General features: G+C 36.8%; 1 protein-coding gene across 1 annotated transcript; it reads left to right on the forward strand.

The window, feature by feature from the left end:
* Positions 1-729: 729 nt before the first annotated feature.
* On the forward strand, positions 730-1438 carry K441DRAFT_688638 (ras small GTPase; the record flags this gene model as incomplete). The annotated part of the gene is made up of 3 exons (XM_067652214.1): positions 730-795; positions 845-1052; positions 1083-1438. The coding sequence occupies 3 exons, from the start codon at positions 730-732 to the stop codon at positions 1436-1438; spliced, it is 630 nt and encodes a 209-aa protein (XP_067501414.1).
* Between the last annotated feature and the right edge of the window lie 23138 nt (positions 1439-24576).

The raw sequence follows: 24576 nt of genomic DNA on the forward strand, positions 1-24576 counted from the left end.
AGACCCTAGGCAGCCCACGCCCCCCATGTCCACGGTAGCACCTAAATATTCTTAATTAATATACACTCTTCTTAGAAACAACTTTTTCAGGTAGTCGATCGGTTATCGATTGCCCTTTTTCGCTCGGCGCAACGATTCAATCTGGCACGGACGTCCCACCTCCACATTGTTCGCAGAAGTCCGAGAGACAGGGCCACTCGGGGTTAGAACTGCGTGAACGTGGCAGAAATAGGTCTATGTAGGCCCTTGCAGGACGATAACAGATATGGGCGTCGTACATGTATTTGTTTCTCAATTCATTCGCTCTCTTTTGGTCCTCCAATCCTTGTCATGTCTGCACCCCGTTTCCCTACACCCCCGTCGCCTGCAGCCGCCGGTGCAACTCAGAACTAGTAAGAGTATGCAGCAAAAAAACTGCATATAGGGAACTTTGATTTTCGCGATTTTCGCTAAGTCCTACTATGGCGGTACCTTGTATACGCAGACGTGACCAAGACGCCTCGCAAAACGACTTAGAATTTTGAAGTTCTCGCCTAGTAAAATTTCCCTATATGCAGTCTTTATGCTGCATACTCTTACAACACGGATATCCATACAAGCCTGTCACAATTTATGTCCTAATTGCTTTTACCTGCGTAAACTGTCCTATGTTTAGATATGTTCGGTGGACTCTAAACGACATTACCATCTCGCATAATATTTAAAACACCTTGACATCATGGTGGAAAAATGACTTTATACAAATTGGTGGTACTTAGAGACGGTGGTGTAGGCAAAACAGCTTTGACCATCCAGGTAAACTATCACCTTCCTTCTTTTAGTTTGCAATCTGACTTAGCTAAAGCTATGCCTTAATCACTTTGTCGAAACCTACGATCCCACTATTGAGGACTCTTACCGCAAGCAGGTACAGATCGACAATCAGTCANGCATGATGGAAGTGCTTAATACTTCAGGCCAGAACGAATACATAGCATTAAGAGATCAATGGATAAGAAATGGAGAGGGATTCATCCTGGTCTACAGCACCTCCTTACGCTCGTCCTTTGCGGGTATACAGAAATTTCATCACCAAATTTAAGAGGCCAAGAAGTCATCGCTGTCCGAGCCATTAACATACCCAGGGTCATCATCGAGTGAATTAACGAGAAACCCCCGGTCGTTCGGCACAGCTCCGGTTATGTTGGTTGGCAATAAATATAACCGAGTGACCGAGAGAGAAGTCTTAACACAGGAAGGCAGTGTCCTTGCTTGTGAACTGGGTTGTAATTTTGTCGAGGCCTCCGCGAAAAACCGCGACAATGTTAAGAAGGCTTTCTACGATGCTGTTCGCCAACTAAGAATACAAAGACAGCAATTTTATAGGACCGATAGCCATAAAGGCCTAGACAAACCCAACAACAAGCCAAGCGGCTCGGGCAGCAATTACAATCCCTAAGGTGACAGGCCTAGGACGAAGTATCCAAGTGGTAGAGGCTCTAGGTCAAAGCAGGAAACCCGTAGATATATAATACTTTAATGACGAAATCTATTAGGCTAGTGGCGGAATAGTAGTAGCTACCATAGGCTCGCGTTAGTATAAGCATTATCCTGTTATGGTGTTCTTATAGATACCCTTAAGCCTAGATACAGAGCAGCTTATAAAAATGCTAGAGGTTATAAGCGCGGACTTTAGGCTATAAGAGAGCAATATACTGTTTTAGAATCTCAGCGCGATATGTCCTAGCAATTAAGTTCAAAGTAGTCTATAGGGCTTTTGTGGTCCCTTTTAGCTCCATTCTTCTACATTTATAGTAGTCCTAGCAACGTACTCTACTCGTAAGGTTTAACTTTTAGCATTAACGAGACGCATATTTGTAACTACTAGAGATAAAACCCCAGTAGAGAAAATAAGTCAATTCCATTGACAACGCGCCGGAGGATTCGGCACTAGCATATAACAGTAGCTTATTCGCCCCTAACTATAAGCATCCCTAACAAGCCGAAATATTAGAAGCTCCTTAGCACAAAATGCCTTCGTCTATAGGTAACCCTCTAAAGACTAAGTACTCCTAAATAGCGGCATTAGCCTTAAGTATGTATTGGTTCTAGCTTTTATAGGTCCTTGTCTTTATTACAATACGTCCTACCAATCTATAGCGCCGACTACGGGTCGCGTTTTTAAAGGCAATAAGAAGGCGGCCAGCGTGTTGTTAGAGAAGGCAATTAGTACGCAAAACTACAAACTATAGTCATTACTATAAGGCTGCAAATCCCAGCGTCACCCCCTTTACTTAAAAGCTCCTACAAGGACATTTATATATCCCCTCAACTTCTAGCACCGATTTAAAAAATTTATTGCGTTAATAGCTAATCGTTATATAAAGCATTTAAAAGCCCAAGCAAAAACGGCCGTGGCCGCTACCGCTGAAAATCTCGCCTGCCCATTTTATAATGGGCAGATATTCCAGCAAGATGACCAGCTATTTAACCATGTTAATCTTAAGCACCCGTTAGATATTGTTCTTAGCATCTCTCCCTTACCCAGAAGCTAATTTACCTCTATAGGAGATCTTTTACTAATCGGCCGACATGGAAAGCCTCTTATGCATCATCCGATATAACTATAGAAGGTAGTTCAACACCCAACCTAACTCGGCTAACGCTTAAAGGCAAGGAGAGTTCTAGGAGGAAGGACCAAGCTCTCTCAACACATTAACGTAGTAGAAAGCGTGCTGCTGGCTCTAATATACAGCCTATAGAACTTGCCGCATAAGTTCTAATCCTTTAGGACAATCTAAGGCGTGCCAAAGTAGTCGGGTATAAAATTGCCGGCGAATCATATATAGGCAACTTAAATTATTCCAGAGATCTTCAATATACTAGCGGTCCTGATCCATTAAGGCCAAAATCTAGTCACGCTCTCCTATTTAATTTATACCATAGCTTAACCGCTAGTATAAATCCATCTATATAGCTAACGTCCAATCCGTCCAAAGAGGAGTGGTCCGTTAAAGCAAACCCCCACAGGTACTACTACTCTACCCATTGACGGCGATCCAAGGCCTATAGGTCGCCGCCTTATAGAAGTCCAAAGCACAGCTTCGCAGGCGGTTCACCGTCACCGTTTAATATACAGCTAATCCAACCAGGTATTATCGAAATTCAGCGTTTTAATCCTTAATATTTAAACCTTCTACTTTAACCCAACTCACGCCCTATTTCTTAAGAGCAGCTTGCCTTAAAAGTGAAGTCTATATATGCTGGTCTTACAATAGTAGAGACAAAATGTATTTATATAGACAGAGCGCAGGCTTCTACTACTCTTAGAACCGAAGGAGATCCTAATTCTAAATTAGCAAATAATTACTAGTAAGTATTAATTGCTCTATACCGAACCCTACTATATAAGCATTATAACTTCTTCTTAGCCTCTTAATATCCTTCTGCTTTTTCTACATTACGTTATCTGGCATCTAAGTACTCTATACCTACTAGAATGTAAAAATATAGTATCCACTCTTTCCTTAAACTATTACGTTATCGGCTGCCTAAAAGTTTGGATTATATACTTACTTTTATATACCTTGCTTACCAGATAATAGCTCTTCTCTATAAGACTATACCTACATTTAAGGATACTTAGATTAAATGTCTTAGTGATCTTAGTTAATATTATATAGCTATCGAAGATAAGAACCTATATAATCGCGAAACCTAGGCAGGTGTTACACGTTTCTAGTATAATGAAGCTACTAATAAGAGCCCCTCCGTAGGACGTTTATACTACTATCTAGCTATATTAGCGCGGCCTAATACGCTCTAATAGCTTTACTACTATTTACAGTCCTTAACCTACGTCTAGTTATTTATAAGCGCCCAAGAATCTATTTTAATACTACTAGATCTAATCCTTAGCCGTTCTAGAACGTTATATTTACACTCTCTACCCGTAAATATAAGTTTTATTAAAGCTTACAGTATTCTCTTTAGAAAGCTATCATTAGAAGGCTTTAAAGAAGCTCTCGCATTATTCTTAAGTTAATTAAATAATTATATTAGGCGAGTAACCGCTAAATAGAAAGAACAAGGTGTCTATATTGCCGTTACCAACATTACTAAGCTTTTTGATTACGGCTTATAAGACTTAATCCTTAGGCATGTCTTCCAGTTACACGCTAAAAAATCACTCCCTAGCTCTTACACTAAACGACCATTAACTCCCTCGGATAATGATTTAAGTTGTTTACTATCTCTAGTTTACCTAGAACTAAAACACTTTTCTAATAAAGAGCTATTAGCTTAGCTTCTTAAATTGTCCTCTGATTTTGTATTCTCCTATACTTATTATCTAATATTTTTAACTCTAGCTCTTATTCTTCGGCGTATTAGGGACAAAAATGTTCTTCGTTATATTTACGTTTTATTTATATTCCTTTCCACCGCTGTTTTAATCTTATGCGTTAGCACATCGTTATACAACATCGCCCCCTAGCCGGAAATAGTTGCTTTCCTTAATGCGTTATTAAAATCTAAGGGATATAAGCCGCTCGTTATAAGCAATCTGTTCCCTAATTAAGATTAAAATAACAGCTATTTATTACCAGAAGATTACCTTATACGTGGGCAAGTTTAAAGTTAGTACTATTTCCCAGAATAGTGGTTTAGTAGTGACTATAATAAAGAGGAGCGCTCCCTTAAACTCGCCTTAACAATTAAATTAAGAACCTAGCGTATTTTGCGCCTTAGTTATTAAATCGCATCAGTAAGATTAAAAAGCCTTAATTAAGGACTTCTAGCCTAATATTGTTTTAGCATAAGCGCTAGATTAATTATAACCCAGCCTCTAATACCTAGACCCTTGCATTTATAACAGTTTGACTAGGAAACAGCTATGGTAATATAATACACTTTGCTAAGGTTAATATAACTGATTAATTAAATAACGAGGTAGCTGATTTTACCAAGGGAGCAACTAAGAAGATATTACTTAGGAATTACACCATAAGATAACGCATTATATTATTTTCTAGTGCTCTGTTAATAGTTCTATAAACTAGGTTGTAGTGTATAATAACAATATACTACTTAATTAACGAGAGGTATTCCAGATATTACTTAAGGAGGGCAATTAGAGCGTTGTGGTTCCAAATAGTAGTTCGTTGCCTTATATAATCCTATTTATAGGGCGTATCTAACTAAAATACCTAGTTATAGATAAGCTCCTCGTGCTATTAAAAAATAAAGATTTAATAGGCATAGCTGTAGAACATACTCTCAATAACATTAGGGCTGCTATTATAGAAAAGAAGAAAGTGCGAATTACAGGTAGTGGTGTTACTTACTAGTTTATAGCTAAGCAGACGGGCGACTATATAACGAAAGGAGGGAGGAATTTAGTAGAAGTGGCTTATAGAGAAAGTGATCTCAACCAAGAGAACTGTTTGAGGGACTATCTGGGAGCAGTACCTACCGTTCTTATTACTAAGGATAGAGCTATAAGACTCGAAGCTACTAAAGTAGGGGTTGCCACCGTTGCTACGTCTATAATTAAGAAAGTCCTAATCGCACTAAGGAGATAATCTAATCTTAGAGAAAAGCTAGGTCCTAACCGTACCAAAAAGTAAGGTTTATATTTTGCTTTAAATCCTATATAAATAGTCCCTCGCACTACATATAAGCCTTTGGTCTAGGTTAGCAACCAGCCCAGTTACATTTAATTATATTCTCACTTTTAGATTAGAGTGCTTTAGTAGTGTAAATTAAACCTTATTATCGCTCTAGAGGTTCTTAGAGAAGGTCATATAACTCTAACTTTAATATATAGTTTTCCTATATAAAAGATGCCTAAAAAAACTAATCGCCCGCTATAGCGGCAGCAATCTAGCTATATAGCTAATCCTCCCTATATATTATATGTATATAAAACAGCTCCTAAAGTAGGAGATCGCGCCTTTTTAATAGCACTAAAGTTGAAGCTAAAATGAAATTTTGGATAGGGCTCGTCGCTCTATTTAGGGGTTAGTAAATTAAATTAGGTTACTGTCGGTATACTTATATTATTAACGTGCACGAATATCACTTATAGTGGTACGTATGCGGTGTTAAAGTTGGTAGTTATTATTGTTTAGAAATAGGGGTTTACTCCAAGGTTAGATTAGCTAGTCTTACTTTATAGTCCCGTAACCACATTATATAACTAACATTCTGACACTAAAGCAACTCTAAGAAGAAGGCTAATCTACACTCTAAAGCCAAGTCTATTTCTAGACTATTTATAGCATATACGCAATAGCTAAAGATCTAATTAATACGTAATAGTTTCTACGCTCCTCTTATAGGTCCGTAATTGTATAACCAGTATTATAGCTTATACTAATACCTTTAAACTAAAGCTTGTAGAATGCTGTATTATAGGGACACTAAGCTAAGAAAAAGAAGAAGAAAAATCGTTAGGGGTAGTAGGTTGATATATCGCGAGGGCCGCTAAGGCGCTAGTGGTAAGCGAGCTAATAGCAATTTTCCATCCCGGGGATAGAAAATCCTAATTAGCTGGTTAAATTCAGGGTCCGCAGAATATGGCAGGTAGCGTGCCCTAGCACCATTACAACCTATAAACCACCTTCTATTACTCCTTACGCTCTATCTAACCTACAGCCTATATATCGACTTAGTTCGTATTAATAAGTCACTATAGGGCGATATAAGGCTTCCCCTTAGTTATCGCGTCTATAGGGTTAGCTCCACTATTAATCTATTTAACCTCCGTAATCTGCTAACGTTTATAGGCTTATTATAGGCATATTATATCAATTATTAATCACTTCTCTTATGTAGTTCTAAGTCGTATAAGACAGTTATATAGCGACTTAGAATCGGTACAAAGCATAAGCGGGAGGTTGATCTGTAGGACCTTATCTACCATAGACTTAATAGCGACGGCGATATTAAAGCCGTAAGCTATTCTGTAGAGTTTAGAAGCCAAAACGCTTCTAGTAACTCTTTTACACTTAATTAAGCTCTAATAGATAATATTGGCCTTCTTAGTTATATTAGCTAGTATAATAACGTAGCTAATTTGCGAAGAGAGGTCCTTATTATTGGTAAAGGAAGCGTCTATAAAGACTAAGAGCTATAGGGTCTTAGCCTCTAATTTAACAAACTTAAGACCTCTATGTAAGTTCTAAATCTGCTAGCTTAGGCGCTTATTTAACTCCTTTACGTCTACCTCTTTAGAATTAGTTACTTGGGCAATAAGGGATAAGTTAAATAAAGCCTTTAGTTAACAGACTGAGGTAATATAGGCTCCTTTAGCGCGTTAAGCGATATACTAGTCCTTTAGCGTAAGTAGGCTACGCGTAATTCCTCTGGAGCTAGTATTGTTTGCTAGCGTAGTATTAACCATACTAAGGTTCTTACATTAGCGCTTTTGCGTTAGCGTAATACTCTTATCTTATGCTAATTAAATAAGTCCTCTATTAAACTTAACTAGTATATTAGTAGTTAGTTACTCTTGCTCCTTAGCTATAAATTTAGCCTTATATAGTTCGCTTTATTTAGCCTCTATAAAGGTGTTATCTATAAGGAATAGTATATTATTAGTTTATAAGCCGACGATTTTAAAAGGTTTATTGCTATAAAGTAAGTAAGGGTTGTACATAGACTGGTCTATTCGCAGCTAATTAATATAGTGTAAATAGTAGGTCTTAAACTAGTAGTTTCTAGCTTTAGGCACTTTATAAAGTAGCTTTATAACCTTTAGAATAGAGTCCTTATTAATTCCCAATTGTTTATTTAGCTCGTGTAGTGGTTATATATAGAATTTGCGGTTTAGGTTTATAGTAGACTGGATATAGGCTTATAAGATATCTTGGAGGTAAAGTCGTATCTATGGTAGTATAGTAGCGATATAGAGAATTAGCCGCTAGCTAACTCGTTAAATTATTAGTAACTAAGTAAGGACTAGCTCTTTCTCTAAATCGTTATAGGCCTATATAATAAGTCGTGATTTCTTAAAGGCTTTATCGGTTCCCTTATTCTTAATCTCGTTAACGAACTATAAATTAAAGAGTTTAACCCCCTTTGGTATATTATATAGCTTAATAATCTTAAAGACGCCTTTCTTAAGTAGGCCTGTGACCTCCTTTTGCCGTAAAGCGCTGAACTAGGTGTTACCATCGTTCTATAAGTAAGTAGTAGTGTTAGCTATATCTGCGGTATCATCGTCCTGCAAGTAGATAGCGATATTAGCTATATCTGCAATATCACCTATAAGAGCACCTATATCTATTATAGCATCCGTAACAGCCGTGTCTGCGACGGCTATAAGTAATAGGTATTTACGGGGGCGACCTCTACCTCACTTTGGCGGTAGCTATGGTTTAGCTTTAGGTAATAATTGAGGTTCAGCTAGTGTAGGTACTAGTTTAGCTAATTTAATAGACTTTCGTGGTTCGACTAAGTTTTATAGGTTTAGTAGGTAAGGTTTTACAACTATAGAGCGGAAGGTCGTAGGCCTATTTAGTAGCTTTACGGTATAGGTCTTACTATTAACGGCAAGCAGCATATATAGCCCGTCCTAATAACCACTTTAGCTAGTATTGCCTTCTCTCTAGACTAAGACAGGCGAACTAGGTAGGAGGCCGTAAATAGCGTTAGTTTGTTATCCATTTCGCATATTAAGAGCATTAGCAATCTATCGTTTAGCTTATAGCTTCTGGATTTCCACTATTACTTTCTTAATAGCCGCAGCTCGCTGTATAACTAAAGGTAATAGTACGTCTAATTTAATTATTCGGGGGTAGGCTTTAAAGACTAGGAGTGTAGGGACTAGGCCTTTTAGGCTAGCCGTATTATTAATGGCTTTAAAAGCCATTTATAGGGCTATCTCCTTGCTAATTTTAGGGATTTTAGTTATAATAATTTGGTAGGCTTATTGTAGCGGACTATAGTAGCGCTCTACCATTCCGATGGAGTTGTGTAATTCGACTAGAACTGACTTTATAGTTACTCCTATAGTAGCGGCGTAGTGCTTAAACTCCTTACTAATAAAGTTCTTCTTAGCGTCTATAGTAATTAAGTCTGGTAGTCCTAAATAGCTGTTAATCTAGCACATTTGTAGAATGTTCTAAGTGTGCTTAGCGCTGATGTCTTATAGCCATCTACTAGCTTAAAATTAAGTTGCTTTGTTAACTACGTATAATAGGGGGGAGCCGCTAATATATATAATGTTGACGATAATATTATAATTAAAATTGATATTGTCTTATAAGGTAAAGCAAAATCTATTTAGAGATCTGCTAAACTTCTAGCAGTGGTAGCAGAGTCTAGTTAGCTCTTTAATAGCAGATCTATTAGTATTATAGCCGTAGCCAGTCTTATTAAGAAGCTTTTGCAGTTTATTAACTAACAGGTAACTAAATCGACGGTATAGACGTTGTAGCTCTACGTTAGTTAAGTAGTAAGGGTTTACGTTAAAAGACTTAACTAAATAAAACTATAAAGAGAAGCTCTATATGAGAAACGGGTGGCCAAATTATCTAACTACTAGCACCTTTTTAGTGCGAGTAATAATGACGTCCTTTAGGTTATCGTATTTAATATAGAGTCTATCCATATCTGCTAAGCAAAGTAGGAAAGGAGTATCTACTTTAATAATATGGAATTGTACCTTGCCTATAGGGCTGTTAACGTTTATGGTTTTAATAGATGTAGAGGCTCTAATTCTAAATTGGATAGTTACTTAGCCCTTAGTTAACGTATTAAGACTTACGGACTTATCTACGGCCTATAGGGCTTAGAATTGGCTGTAGCTAGCCGTAGACTTGCGCGAAGCACCTATATTAATTATAATTCCTATAAAGACCGTTAAGGTATATCGTGACGCTATAGTTGTGGCCGTATTATAGGCGAATAGGTTAGTCTCTATGTAGGGTTCTGTAGTAGACTTTGTAGTAAGTTTTAAAGCTATAAGTAGGTATATATAAGCCTTATTAGCTAGCTCTACGCTTATAGAGGTTGCTTCCTTTATAGTAAGTGTTCTAAAGGTGGTGATATAGGCAGAACTATTATTAGGTTCTCCGGCATCACTCCTAGAGTTATTAGCGTCTTATGTATAGGCTTTAAAGTCTAAATCTTTATCTTTATCTCTTTTATAAGCAGCGACGTATTGCTTAAAGTAGTTGTTAAAGTTACCCTTATTGCGGCCCTTAATATTAATAAAGCGTCTCCTATAGTCGTCTCTGAACCAACTACGCTCCTCTTCTATATATTTTTAAGAATAGCAGTTTTCCTTCTTATAGACGTAGCACTTAGCCTTTAGTCTGTTATTAGTTCTATAAGAGCGATTGCTACCATAGCGATTAGTGTTTCGGTCTCGACTCTGGTCGTTTTAATAGTAGCGTTAATCTATAAAAAAGGTTTAGTAAGATGGTCTTATTAAGGCCTGTAAGGGGTGTTCTTTTTCTTACGTAATAATAGAGGATTATAGCTTGCTAATTAACTAAGAAAGGTCTTCTAAAGGGTTAGAGACAGCGATATGGTATGCTGGCACTCCCTAGTAAGCAGTAACTAATTTATTCGTAAGAATGCGGTTTATATAAAAGTCTAGGTGTAGTCTATAACGTTACTTTAGCAGTTTGTCTATAAGCAGTTAGAAGTTCTAATAGATTAACTTATTAGGGTTCTCGTCTATAACTCCTTAGAGGGTTATACTATTCCACTCTATAAGGTTCTTGCGGTAGTATTCTAGCCCTTTAAAAAACTATTACATGTGGTTATAGGCTTCAGTAAAAGGTCTTAACTTAAGGTTGCTGTTATAGTAGTGGTCCTAAGTAAGTCCTTTTAATATGCTAGGGAATACTACTGCGTAGCCTTCTAGTGGTAAGCTAGATCTCTTATAGATATTATAGAAAATAGTTAACTTAAAGTCGAAGCTGTCACTAACTCTATCGTACTTTTAGTCGTCTGTATAAATCTTTGTAATTATAGCTACCTCCTTACTATATCTAGGTCCTTACCTAGGTCCTTACTCTATACTAGGCACGGCCAGTTTGGGTGGTGTATATATATATAGCTGCTACGGTTACTGCGGCTACTATAGTTGCTACTCTCTTAGCTATAGCAATTGGTTAATAAGGGTATGTATTTGCCTATAGTTAGAGGTAGGCTAAATAGGGGTAGGCTAAATAGCAGACTAAATAGCGGGCTGAATAACAGGCGTTGGAGGTAGTGGGGGTAGTGGAGGCGTAGATATAGGTGTTTGCGTACCAGACCTAGGTGGTATTATAACTATAGCTATAGGCTAAGACAATAGACCGTTATAAGTGTGGTTTAACCTGTTTCGTAGTGCTCTTATAGCCAGTAGTTCTGCCAACTCCTTAATAGTTACCACGATCTCCTTATCTATCTATTAATGTAGTTCTTCTTATTATACAACTTTAAATAGCAGCTCAGATATGGTAACTCTGCTGTTATATTTGCCTACATAAACACCTCTTTTAAGGAGATATCTTCGCAGTTTAGATCTAATATCTATGCGTATCTTCTTAAAGCTCTCTACTGTGAATCCCTTAAACTGCTCTTAAAAGACGGCCTATAAGTCGTTGTCCGTAAGGTCTTGTGTTTTATATAGATATATTATCGTTTCTACAAACTCTATCAGTTCGTCCTTTATAGCCTCGTCTACATTAATTCCGTATCCGTATTTACTGGCCATTACGGCCCATTCTTCCTCCATTAGTGCTATAGTTGTAGGTATAAGGGTAGGTATGAGGGTAGGTATAAGGGTAGTACGAGGGTGAGGGTATTAAGGTAAGGGTATTGAGGTAAGGGTGTTTGAGTGTCCCCTTAACAAATCTACAGTTTTTGAAGACTAAAGACGATTCTTAGCAAAGATATGATCCTCTAGGCGATTTTACGCGTTGGTAGTTAAGCTAATGTGGGGTCTTAAGCTTTGAGGGTGGTGTCTTCCGGGTATATACGTGTCCTATTAACAAGTCTATAGTTTTTAGAGAACTAAAAACGATTCTTAGCAAAGATATAAGCCTTTAGGCGATTAAACGCGTTAGCAGTTAAGCTAATATATAGTCTTAAGCTTTAAGGGTAACGTAACTCTCTCCTTTAACTAAAATAGGGCGATAGCTCTGCGATTATTAAACACTAGGTAAGTAGTGCTGTTTCTTAAGCTTTACTATTGCGTATTTCCTAATCTATACGTCTACTAATTAATATCGGTATACTCGCATTATTAACGTGCACGAATATCACTTATAGTGGTACGTATGCGGTATTAAAGTTAGTAGTTGTTATTATCTGGAAATAGGGGTTTGCTCCAAGGTCAGATTAGCTAGTCTCGCTTTATAGTCCTGTAACCACGTTACATAACTAATATTCCGGCAGTTACGCTATCTCTAATTAAGTCCGAACCGGTATACGATTTCCTTATTAAGAAAAGTTATTTTTTACATTTAATAAAGCCGTTGCGGTTTTAGCTTTGCGTACACTAATAAGGTATCGGAACCTTTATAGGCTTTATATTAGCGACTTAGTTAATTGAGGTATAAGTATAGCGAGAAGGATATATGCAAGCCTGTATAATTAGATTGTCTATAAACGAGGATCTAAAGCTAGAGAAAGGAAAGGAGAAGAAGAACAGCGCTAGTTAAAGTAGGGTTCTTTTATACGGTCCTCTAGTTATATAACTATAAAGTTCTGCCAAGTTCTACTAACTAAGTTCTGCCGTTTTCTGCCAGCGCCGTAACACTTCACTAGGCACAATTATAGGCGTGTTCTCTACTAAATTAATAGGGCCAGCTTTAGTAAGATGGGAAGACGTAATATAAGCAGGATAGCGATAGTTTGTTTTCGGCGCGTATATTATATTACGATTGTAGTATATTATAGAACTACCCACCAAAAGCCCCTATATTTACTCCCCTTAACCAAAAGCAATACCTAACATCCGTCCCTACGTGACGGAAAACCCACTATATAGGAAAATATAAGGGGTACTTTGATTTTAAGCAACTATAACTCTGCGCATATGTTATGCTTCACTATAATTATATATAAGTCGTATACTGTAGCTACTTTGCAATATTTAAGACCCTTTATATCTATAAATTATGCTTATATTATCGCCTTCGCGCCTTATTTACAGAGAGCCTCCTTTTAGAGCGTAATAATATCCCTTTACTACAGCACTACTATTAGGCTCTTACTATTTACAAAACCTATAATAGGGTCTTATCTAAGCCTAAGAACTTTATTATAATGTTAGGAAGTCATTATATTGAACTAAAAGTTTAGGTTAGGAAGACTCGTATAAAGATTAATCTATAAAGAAAAGAGACTATATATATATATAAGGTATAAGTTATAGGTAAGGGGGGGACCTTCCTCCCCATATAACTTATAACTAAGCTACACTTAGTATCTAACACACCCTCCCAGCTTTAAGCTCTCTGAGATTGAAGCTATATTACTAGTCTAGGCGTAGAATTTTAAAGTCTTATTCTAAAGCTCAATAACCTAACCCTGTATTACCCTCGTCTCGTTCTAAGAACCTATATCTTTTACTATTAGTATATCCAAGCTAGCTTCCGCTCTGGCGTCTTACTCTAACTAGGCTCTACTTAAACGCCATATAGGGTCGTTACGCTATAGTAGAGTAGGTCAACTATATCGAATAGTTATATATCTAGGTTATAGTTGTCTTTATAGGAGGATTAATTAAGGGACGAATTAATTGTCATAGCAGTATAGTGCAAGCGACTCGTTAATTGTAACGCGTCGCTTATTACAACGGCGTTAATGTCATTATCTTTTATGGTAGTAGGGTGCCAGCTTCTTCTAAAGGCGCGTCGCTTATTACGACGGCTCCAGTTTTATGGCAGTAAGGTGCCTTCTTCTTATAAGGGCGCATCGCTCGTCACGACGGCTCCTCTTATATTGTGGTAGCAAGGTGCCAGCGTCTTATTATGCGCGTCGCTTATTACAACGGCTCTAGGTAGTAAGGTGCCTTCTTCTTATTAATAACGAGTATACTATATATACCCGGACATAAGCCGTAGGAATAGCTAATTAAAAGAGGTAATCAGTGCGTGGGAAACAACCCTAGGCTTATAACTGTCGAACTAAAAGTTTAAGTTAGGAAGACTTATATAAAGATTAATCTATAAAGAAAAGAGACTATATATATATATAAGGTATAAGTTATAGGTAGGGGGGGGGACCCCCCTCCCCATATAACTTATAACTAAGCCACACTTAGCGTCTAACACATTATTAGCCTTATATCTACTATAGTACGCAAATTTATGCAAGGTTGCTACGTAGGTTAGTACCTCTAATTAAAGCGATCACTAATTCCGGCTAGTATAAAACGACCCTATACATTCCACGTAATATCTAAGAAGTAATTTACTTACGTTAATTAAGTAAGTCTAAGCCTATAGCTATGCGGAGTCTTAGTAAGTAGGCTAACCTTAGCCCCGCAGCCTTGCGACCTAACTTAACCTTAGCTATGCGTCTAGTTAACCAACTTAACTCTCTAAAAACGGCTATAGAATTCGCCACCTCACAAGGGTATGGCCGGAGCGGGTCGGCCGCCCTCCCTGCTAGCGTGCTATACGGAATATTTTACCTACTAAAGTACCGGTAGTGACAAACCCGCTACTAACCCAAGCACCAATTTCGCCATAGATATATACTAGAACCGTAACTACCCTCTAAGCAATATATCTAAAGCCTGCTTATAAATATAACCCTATCTTCTAACTTAGTATATACTCCTCTTAGTTCAATATATAAGCTAATGCTTAAGAAGTCATTTATTTACACTTATATTCGTCTATTATAGATAGTAATACTAATAGACTAGAGCGCTAAGAAATAGAGTAGATAAAGCGGCTATATTTAAGTCCGTGTACTCCAGTACCTCTAGCTAAAGGTACTAGTCTAGGTAATTACTAGGTCTAAAAGAGTAATTTATAATAGTTTTACTAGAGTAAAGTAGATAAAGGAGGCCATTTTAGGAGGTGGATGGACTAGATTTAACCCTCCGCTCTACGCTATCTAGTTTATTAGCATCACTAGTTACGGAGACGCTGCTCTATATAACTTGCATACTAAGCCAGTCTACTCTAAGCAGTGCTTTTATTAATATTTAATATTAGTATAAGACCGTATTAATATTAATATTAAATATTGAATATTTTGCCAAGCCTTTAATAAATATAAGGTACGAACCATATATATAATAGCCTTAGCCTAAATAAACACCTAGATATTACCTAAACGTCGCCTAAAACAGATACCTTGCGCCCCTTATAACCTTTATACATATTATTATAGCGTATTATATATAATATAGTATATCTTTTTAGAATTTACTATAGTAGAAGCCTTATTAAGGTCCTTAAAGCTGTAAAACTAAGATATATATATATTTTCTTTTAATATTCAATATCTTTTAGTATTGAACATATTGTATTAATATTAATATTAAACGTTTAATATTCAATATTTAATATCACTAATTAATACTAAATATTGATAAAAGCACTAACTCCAAGTAATGCCTTTGCAATTTTTGATGCCTATTATTAGCCTACATATGCCTTTTCCTACCAATATATTACATATTTGCTCCGCTATCTATATATTTAATATAATAGTCTCTAGCCGCTATTAGCTTATATTCCACTTGCAGGCTAATATAAGGGTAGTAAATCTATTTATCTAGCTTAGTATAGCTTAAGTCCGCTTTAAGCCAAGTCTTTTTAGTATTTTATACCTTTAGGAGGTTTATAGTTTATAGCCTACACTAGGGTCGACAATAGTCTACGGTTAGCTGCGCGTTTACATAGACTCTTAATTAGTTATAGCGCTGGTCTTATTTCCTTCCATACCTAAAGCAGCAAGATTATCTCACAAAGTTTAACACAATAGGTAATAATCTCTAACTACTTTTTGGTACCCCGATAGAGCTTTTAAATATAGTAATTTAGCATCCTCTACTCGATCTTAACGGCTAGAAAGGGAAGCAAGGCCCTATATCGTGCTTAGAGCTAGTAAAAGGGTTTAAATATTTTCCGGCCTAAGTGCCTTCTTATATCCTTACAGTACACGCTAGTACATCTCCTTAGCCTTATTAAGCCTTCCTAGGTTCGCGTAAAGGTTACCTAAGTTATTGACCGTAGAGAGTGTTAATATATAGTCTAGGCCCTATACCTTCTCCTTTCCTTACAGTGCACGCTAGTATATCTTCTTAGCCTTATTAAGCCTTCTTAGGTTCTTATAGAGGTTGCCCAAGTTATTAACCGTAAACCGTATTAAGTATTAATATATAGTCTAGACCCCATACCTTCTCCTTTCCTTATAGTATACGCTAGTATATCTTCTTAGCCTTATTAAGCCTTCCTAGGTCCGCGTAGAGAAAGCCTAAGTTATTAACTATAGAGAGTATTAATATATAGTCTAGGCCCTATACCTTCTCCTTTCCTTACAGTATATGCTAGTATATCTTCTTAGCCTCGTCAAGCCTTCCTAGGTCCACATAGAGAAGGCCCAAGTTATTAACTATATTAAGTATTAATATATAGTCTGGACCCTATACCTTCTCATATCCTTACAGTACACGCTAGTACGTCTTTTCAGCCTTATTAAGCCTTCTTAGGTTCTTATAGAGGCTGCCCAAGTTATTAACCGTGTTAAGTGTTAATATATAGTCTGGAGCCCATGCCTTCTCCTTTCCTTACAGTGCACGCTAATACGTCTTCTTAGCCTTATTAAGCCTTTCTAGGTTCTTATAGAGGCTGCCTAAGTTATTAACCATATTAAGTGTTAATATATAGTCTAGACCCCATACCTTCTCCTTTCCTTACAGTATACGCTAGTATATCTTCTTAGCCTTATTAAGCCTTCCTAAGTCCGCGTAGAGGTTGCCTAAGTTATTAACCGTATTAAGTATTAATATATAGTCTGGACCCCATACCTTCTCATATCCTTATAGTGCACGCTAGTATATCTTCTTAGCCTTATTAAGCCTTTCTAGGTTCTTATAGAGGCTGCCTAAGTTATTAACCGTATTAAGTATTAATATATAGTCTGGGCCCTATACCTTCTCCTTTCCTTATAGTATATACTAGTATATCTTCTTAGCCTCGTTAAGCCTTCCTAGGTCCGCGTAGAGGTTACCTAAGTTATTAACTATAGAGAGTGTTAATATATAGTCTGGGCCCTATGCCTTCTTATATCCTTATAATACACGCTAGTATATCTTCTTAGCCTTATTAAGCCTTCCTAGGTCCGCGTAGAGGTTACCTAAGTTGTTAACTATATTAAGTATTAATGTATAGTCTGGACCCCATGCCTTCTTATATCCTTACAGTATACGCTAGTATATCTTTTTAGCCTTATTAAGCCTTCTTAGGTCCGCGTAGAGAAGGCTTAAGTTATAAACTATATTAAACATCAATTTATTATCTAGATTAGTAAAACTATAGTTAATTAGCTCTAGCCATCTCTTAGCATACCAAAGAAGCCGCTGCTCTATAATCCAGTACTTAGCCCTTTCTCTATCTAGCATATATAAGCCTATACAGTTTAGTATAAGTCTAGCCATTTTATAATCCCATCTATTGTTTAGTATATACACCGTCCATAAGTATACACAGCTATATATACTATATCCTCTTAATTCTATACTATTAATCCCAGAAGCGATATCTACCTCAGCCAACGTATAATCGCACAGCACTTGTATAGCTTTATTAAAGCTAAGTTAGTCTTATATTAGCTCTAATAACTACTCTAAACCTTGCCGATATTCCTATAAAAGCTTAAGCTAGATATCCTAGTTATTAAAGTAAGCCTATAGCTAAAGAAGCTTCGCTATAAGCAAGCTCTACTATTTAATGTAGACTAGTAAAAGTTCCTACGTAGAATATAGTGCTCTATCTTTATATAACAGTATCTATAGAGACTTCTACTAGAGCTAAAGCCATAAATTATTATATAGCCAAAGATATTTAGTAAAACTAGTTAATACCTAGTAAAGGTAGGCTCCAGCTATTATAAAAGTAAGAGAAAGACTATCTAACTTATAGGCCAACTCTTAAGCACCGGGATCTTAATGTAGGATTAGTAACTATAATAATAGAGGGAAGTATACCTACTACTACCTAACGTATCCCGTCCTAACGCGTGTAATAGAATCTCTAGTCTATATTTAGTATTTTAAAGCTTTTTTAGCGGGATAAGATAGCCTAATCTTAGCTAGGAAGACCTTATTATAATAATTATAGCTCCTTAATAAGCCTTAGGAAGAAAAAATCTAATATTAAAAGCTCTCCTATTATTATATCCTAGAAGCTTAAATATATCATAGTTATTATAAATAACCAGCCACTAATTATTTCCGGCATTACTTAGCTATCTCTTAACTATATTCGTTGCTTTATCTAGATCGCTACTTTTAATAACCGTCTTTAAATAAACTAGTAACGAATAATCGCAAAAAATACGTCTCGCGGCCGCAATAAATCCCTACTTTAATATATCTATATCCTTACTATTTACCCAGAACACCGCTAAGTACTTATCTCTATATCGTTTTATATAAGCTAAGGTAAGTTATATCTTCCCTATCCTACTAAGGCTATACACTATAACTATCTTACAAGAGCTGTTATTTCTAAGTTTTTTATAGATTCTATTAAGTTCCTTATCTTAGCCTATAAAATACTTAACTTCTAATACTTTTAGCACACTAAACTAAATAGTAAACGACTAAATAGGCTTATTAGAGCGAACTATAAACAATTATTATTATTACTACTATCTCTACCTATAAATAACAGAACCTATTAATTTAATACTATATACCCGCGTTAACTTTACCTTCTATATCCCACCGCGAACTAACAGCGTTACCTATACTTATAGCTATTAGTTATATATAGCCTAATACTATCTTATATCTAGTGTCCAATTTTAACCTAAATTTAACTATATAAATATAATCCGCGTATATAACAATTAGCTTAGTATTAGATGCTCCTAGTACTATAACAAATACCTAGAAAACAATCTAGTCGTCTTAGTAGCTACTATATACTAATAATATTATAACTTACTATAATCGAGTAACCTAGGACTGTTAGAGTTTTGTACTCCTTAAAGGCAAACTTGGTAATAAAATCCCTACTAATTGGCCTATACTATCTAAGCTGCTATTAAAGCCACTCTAAGTCTTACTTAAGATATTAGAGTAGCTAGTTATTAGCCGCTATAAACGTAGATATAATATTAACTATTAGTTTTCTAAGCGCTATACCGCTACTGCCTTAGTATAGTATACCTATAAACACAATTCCGTATATTAATAGCTTAATTAACCAATGCTCTTTAAGGGCGCCTTATTAAGCAATATCTGAATAAATAAGGGCCTATGTCTGTTAGCTAAATATAGGGACAAGTATAAAATAACCATCTTACACTCTTAATAATAATACTACCCAAACTATGCGTAATAAAGATAATCGGGCGCCTACTTGTTTACTTAAATCCCTTAGCCGTTACTATTATATATCTCATCTATTACGTACCTCTGTTAATAGTCTTTCTAAGTATAGGTTAGAAACTAGTGTTCTTATATAATTATAGAGGTACTAGCAGCTAACGCGAGAGCGACTATAAGTATTTATATCGTAGCCCTAGGTTATTATGCGAGCATTTGGGAGGTCTTAGGGGAGGAGGTCGTGGAGCTAGTTAACACTATTACCTACCGTCCACGTTTTATCGCGGTGCCCGTTAAGGCTATAGACGGTAATAATACTTAAATCACGTTAGCTACTAAAAAGAGAAACGACATATTAGGGAAGCACACGTACTTAACAATTAGGTTAATGCCCTCTATTACTACCTATAAGCCTTAGGGAACTTTAGGGTTAGACTAGGCCGACGCTAAGGACGTTAAGGGTGTTATAGCAGTCTGTTTATTTAATTAAAACGGGTAAAGGAGCCGTTATATTGTATTAGGAAAGGACTAAGGTTTAGTATAGAGGAGGTCAAAAGAGGTCTAGTAGTACTATACATAATAGATACCTTAAAACTAAGAAGGATGGCGGCTGCTAGCGATAAGGCGCTATTGTCATTAGCCGTTATTTAGCCCGCTTAGCTAGAGACGGGTTTATCACTCTAGGTACCTTAGCAGGTGCGTTAACAAGTCATTTAGCGCTAAGATATTCTACATAGCGCGCTAAAGAGGGCGACCTGCTCTAGCTATACCCCTATAAGGTGGCGAATTCCGTAGGTGTTTATATAAAGTTTTAAATAATAAGGCTGTAAGGCTAAGGCTAGCGCGCTTACTAAGACTTTACACAGCTATAGGCGTAGCAGCTACTATAAGTAAATTACGCTATAATAATTAGGTGACTATTTACACTAACTAGGATTAAAAATCGCTTCGGCTAGAGGTACTAACTAGGATAGCAACCCTATATAAATTTGCGCGCTATAGCAGATATAAGGCTAATAATGACTTTCTACTATCGTAATAAGGCTTTAAGGCTTAGATACGACCCTTATATATATATTATAAGTGGTAAGAGCTTAATAGTGGTGCTATAGTAAAGAGATGTTAGTACGCTATAAAAGAAGGCTCTCTGCGAATTAGGTAAGGAGGCGATGATATAAACGTAATTTATATAGCAGAAAGGGTCTTAAATATTGTAAAGTAGCTATAGTATATAACATATATATAATTATAGTAAAGCATAACGTATACGCAGAGTTATAGTCGCTTAAAGTTAAAGTACCCCTTATATTTTCTAGTACGGTGGGTTTTCCGCGATATAGGGACGGACATTATATCTTATAATGCCAAACGGTAGGCTCGGTGTCTTTGCCAAAATATTATATAGGATTATAGTAGATATAACGAAGATAATGGAAATAACAATGCCTAATAACACTCTTAGGGAACTCTTTAAAGGACAAGGGCGAATATAATTTCACTAACAACTATAATAGAAAGGAACGATCTAGGGTTTCCATAGAAATATATAAAAGAAAATCTCAATTCTAGTAGGCAATTTGTACTAACGCTTTACACTTTTAATGGCCCAAAGGAGCATTAGCAGGATCGCTAAGTATTTTTATTCTCCTTAACTACTTCTAAAACATCCGGACCTCCTCTCCTAACCGCATCATCAGGCTTCGTGCAGGTTATAACAATATACCTCCAAAATTTCCTCCCCCTATAGGCTTCCACACCTAAAACAGTATTGATAAACCACTTCTTAAGGCCAAAAAGCCGAATAAGTAGAAATGGAAGGTAGGCAATGGTAAAGAATAAACGTAGCATCGGCTCGATATTGTGCGATAGGTCTTTCACTTCGACATTTTCAAAGCCTATATCCTCCAACATTCGCGGCAGGACTCCTTACTCGAATTCCTTATTTACTAGCATAGATGCAAAGGTATTGATCTTATCCTAGGTGTCTATAAGGTATTTAGATAGTTATACACAAGAATTAGCTTTAATTCCTCCGTTATTAGTACCTCAACTACTATTCGCTGTTTTGTCCATAGTTGCAAGTTCCTTATTACTAAATTTAACATAATTATATTTATACAACGCAACGGACCCCCCTAGTTTAAGCACTCGGTAAAACTGTTATAAGGCTTACTTAGGATTTGTTACGTGTATAAGAGCCTTTATAGTATAAACTATATCAATTAAATCGTCCTGGAGCCCGTCTAGATAGTAATAGTCCATCTTTTAGGCAGACACTTGCTGTTCAAGGTTTTCTGCCTTAATGTTTCTATTCGCCTTAGCGAGGTGATAATTAACGACGTCAATCCCAAAAACACGTAATCCTTTCTTTGCCATATATATTGCAACGTGCCCTGCTCCGCATCCCGCGTCCAGCACTATAGCCCCAGCGCTAAGATTTAGAGAGTTGAATAGATGATCTTCCATAGCCCTAAGAGCCTTAGTAATTGGAAAAGGCCATTTGGTTTCTGCTAGATAATAGCTATAGTGGCGTGTTCCGCCGAGTATAAGTCTATAGCCTATTCGAGATTTAAGAGAATTAAAATAGCCTTGTAGAGAGGGGTTATCTTTAATAAGAGGTGCAACGTTATTAATATCCGCTATAATAATAGAATTAAGGTAGAAAGACGGCTTTCTAATATATGAGCTAGTGGTCCTTTTTTTTTTAATTAGCCCTTAAAAACTTAATTAGGGGTTAGGAGGAGCTAAAAAAGACCCCTTTACTAATTTAGAAGACTCTAGAAACCGCGTAATTAATAAATAATAAACCTAAGCCTTATCCGTAGGGTTAGCAATAAATAAAAGCATTAGAAGGAAAGCTGGAACAAGTTAAGCCACAGGACGGGCACAGCTCTCTATAGGGGAAGCGTTGCTTATATAGGCTGCAGGGGGAGCTTTTAAAGGGTTACTCCACCAATTTAAGTCACGGACGGTAGCGAAAGGTATAAATAAATAGGCGGCGAGCTCAACAGGGGCTAGCATGGCAGTTAGTGGAGACGCTTACAGCATAGAAAGGTCTGTCACTTACGGGATCATCGCGTAGACTTCTCCAAAACACGATGTGTAATAAAAACCCCCTCCGTACCCTATTGGTCGTATAGATCTTTAACTAGCGTCGCGCCACAGAGAAAGCCTTCAGGTTAAGGGTTATAACCTCCCTATATAAGGCGTGGTTATAAAGAAACTTCATAATAATAAGCGAGACTGGATACGCGTACCGAATTTAAAATCTCGCAGCGATTACTACGTACAGTTAGTGGCGGGCCCGCGTACCGTAGCGAAATAAATTTTTGTCAAAGGGGGGGAAGTTAGTCGTACAATGCACTGTAAGAAAATTTAGCTGCCCCGCCCTAAAAACTAGTACCCTATATAAAGTTATAAGGGGTACATCGTTTTAATAGGGTAGGTATAACTGCGCTAGGGCGCGTCACCTACCAAATTCTGCCAACTTCTTCTCCTCCTTCTTCTCCTTAGCTTAGTATCTTTATTAGATAGCAATCCACAAGCTTTAGTTTAGAGGTATTTATATAAGCCGTTACAAAGACTTAAAGGGCAATCTTATAAAATATAGAAGCGTTATAGCGCCCTCCTTTTATAAGCTTGGGCGTCCCTATAGGATTAGCAAGGCTGACAAGCGCGCGGTAATAGAATGGATAAAGAGGGAGGGCTAGAGGTAGTAGGACAAGATCGTCCACTAGCCTACGATAGAGCGAGGGACTATTACTTCTCAACCGTTAGTCTCGCGTATATTAAAAAGGAATAACTAGACTTAAAAGGAGGCTTGTTAGCTATCGCTAGCCGCCAGCTAGTCTCTTTAGCAACACTATCTTAAGGGCGTTGGCCGATTTAACGCAGAGGATCTAGTATTTTGTCAACCATTAAGGTCACTATTAGGTACTACCTTATAACTCACTACCCTGTTTCCTACCATCTTACCTACCTTTAACTTAGTCATCGACTTAGTCATTAACCCAGTCATTAACATAGTCACCGACTTGGTTACCAACTTAGTCTACTGCCCTTTCCTTATGTATATAGAGTTCTTATAAGTGACCTATCCGTCTAACACGGCCCATTATTATAATAGAAAAAGTGGAGTATTTAAGTATCAGCATATATCGACCTAAATTAAGGTTCCTTACCACTATTATACTATTATCTGTCAACCTAGATCGTCTATATAAACTTTATCTTAGTTGTCTCCCAACTTACAACTAAATATCTCATTACCTATTTCTATTACCTGACGGACAACTACGTCGTCCGTCTATTTTGCCACCTATTTAATATATATAGAGAGCTTCTAGAGCCCTCTTTAATAAACAGAGTTCTTATTCTTAATTATCCGTTTAACAGCATACAATTACTAGGTAGGATATGCTTACCCATAGCGGCGATAGGCGCTCCGCTGAGATCTCAGACTTACTTACCTTTAAGTTTAAGGGCGAAGGCCCTATTTACCACTCGCGCCGGCAAGCAAAACCAGCACGGCCGCCTTAAGACCTTAGAGCTCTACGTGTGGACATAGACCTATTAGAAACAAAAGAGAGGGTAAGTTAAAAATCTATGGCCGTCCAAGTGACGGTAAACTCAAGACGCTACGTTATAAAGTCGTTAAACGCAACACTGCTTTAATAAAATCTATCTTTAACGGACTAGCTACTAAGTAGTAGAAGAACAGGGGAACAGCAAACTTAAAGACAGTTCTAGCCCGGTTACCGCTATATATACTAAAGCAAACTCTATATACCTATGGTTTAGAAAGTAATCAGATTAATTAAAAATGCTCTATAACCATCAGCCCGGCCTTAAATCCTATCTATCTTTATTTCTTTTTACCACAAAATACTTATCCATACTTAGTATATATATAACTAAAATTCTAATTAGTGTTATTTATATATAAATCTGATTTAGTTTAAATTACAATATATAATCCGCATCCCCTCTTAGGAATCCCCGCCCACATCTAGGACAGACGACTGGCTCTCTAGAGGTATGTTTCTTTATAATATACTGGCTTAGTAATTTCTAGT

The sequence above is a fragment of the Cenococcum geophilum genome, assembly GCF_001692895.1.
Source record: "Cenococcum geophilum 1.58 unplaced genomic scaffold K441scaffold_35, whole genome shotgun sequence".
Classification (NCBI taxonomy): Eukaryota; Fungi; Ascomycota; class Dothideomycetes; order Gloniales; family Gloniaceae; genus Cenococcum; species Cenococcum geophilum.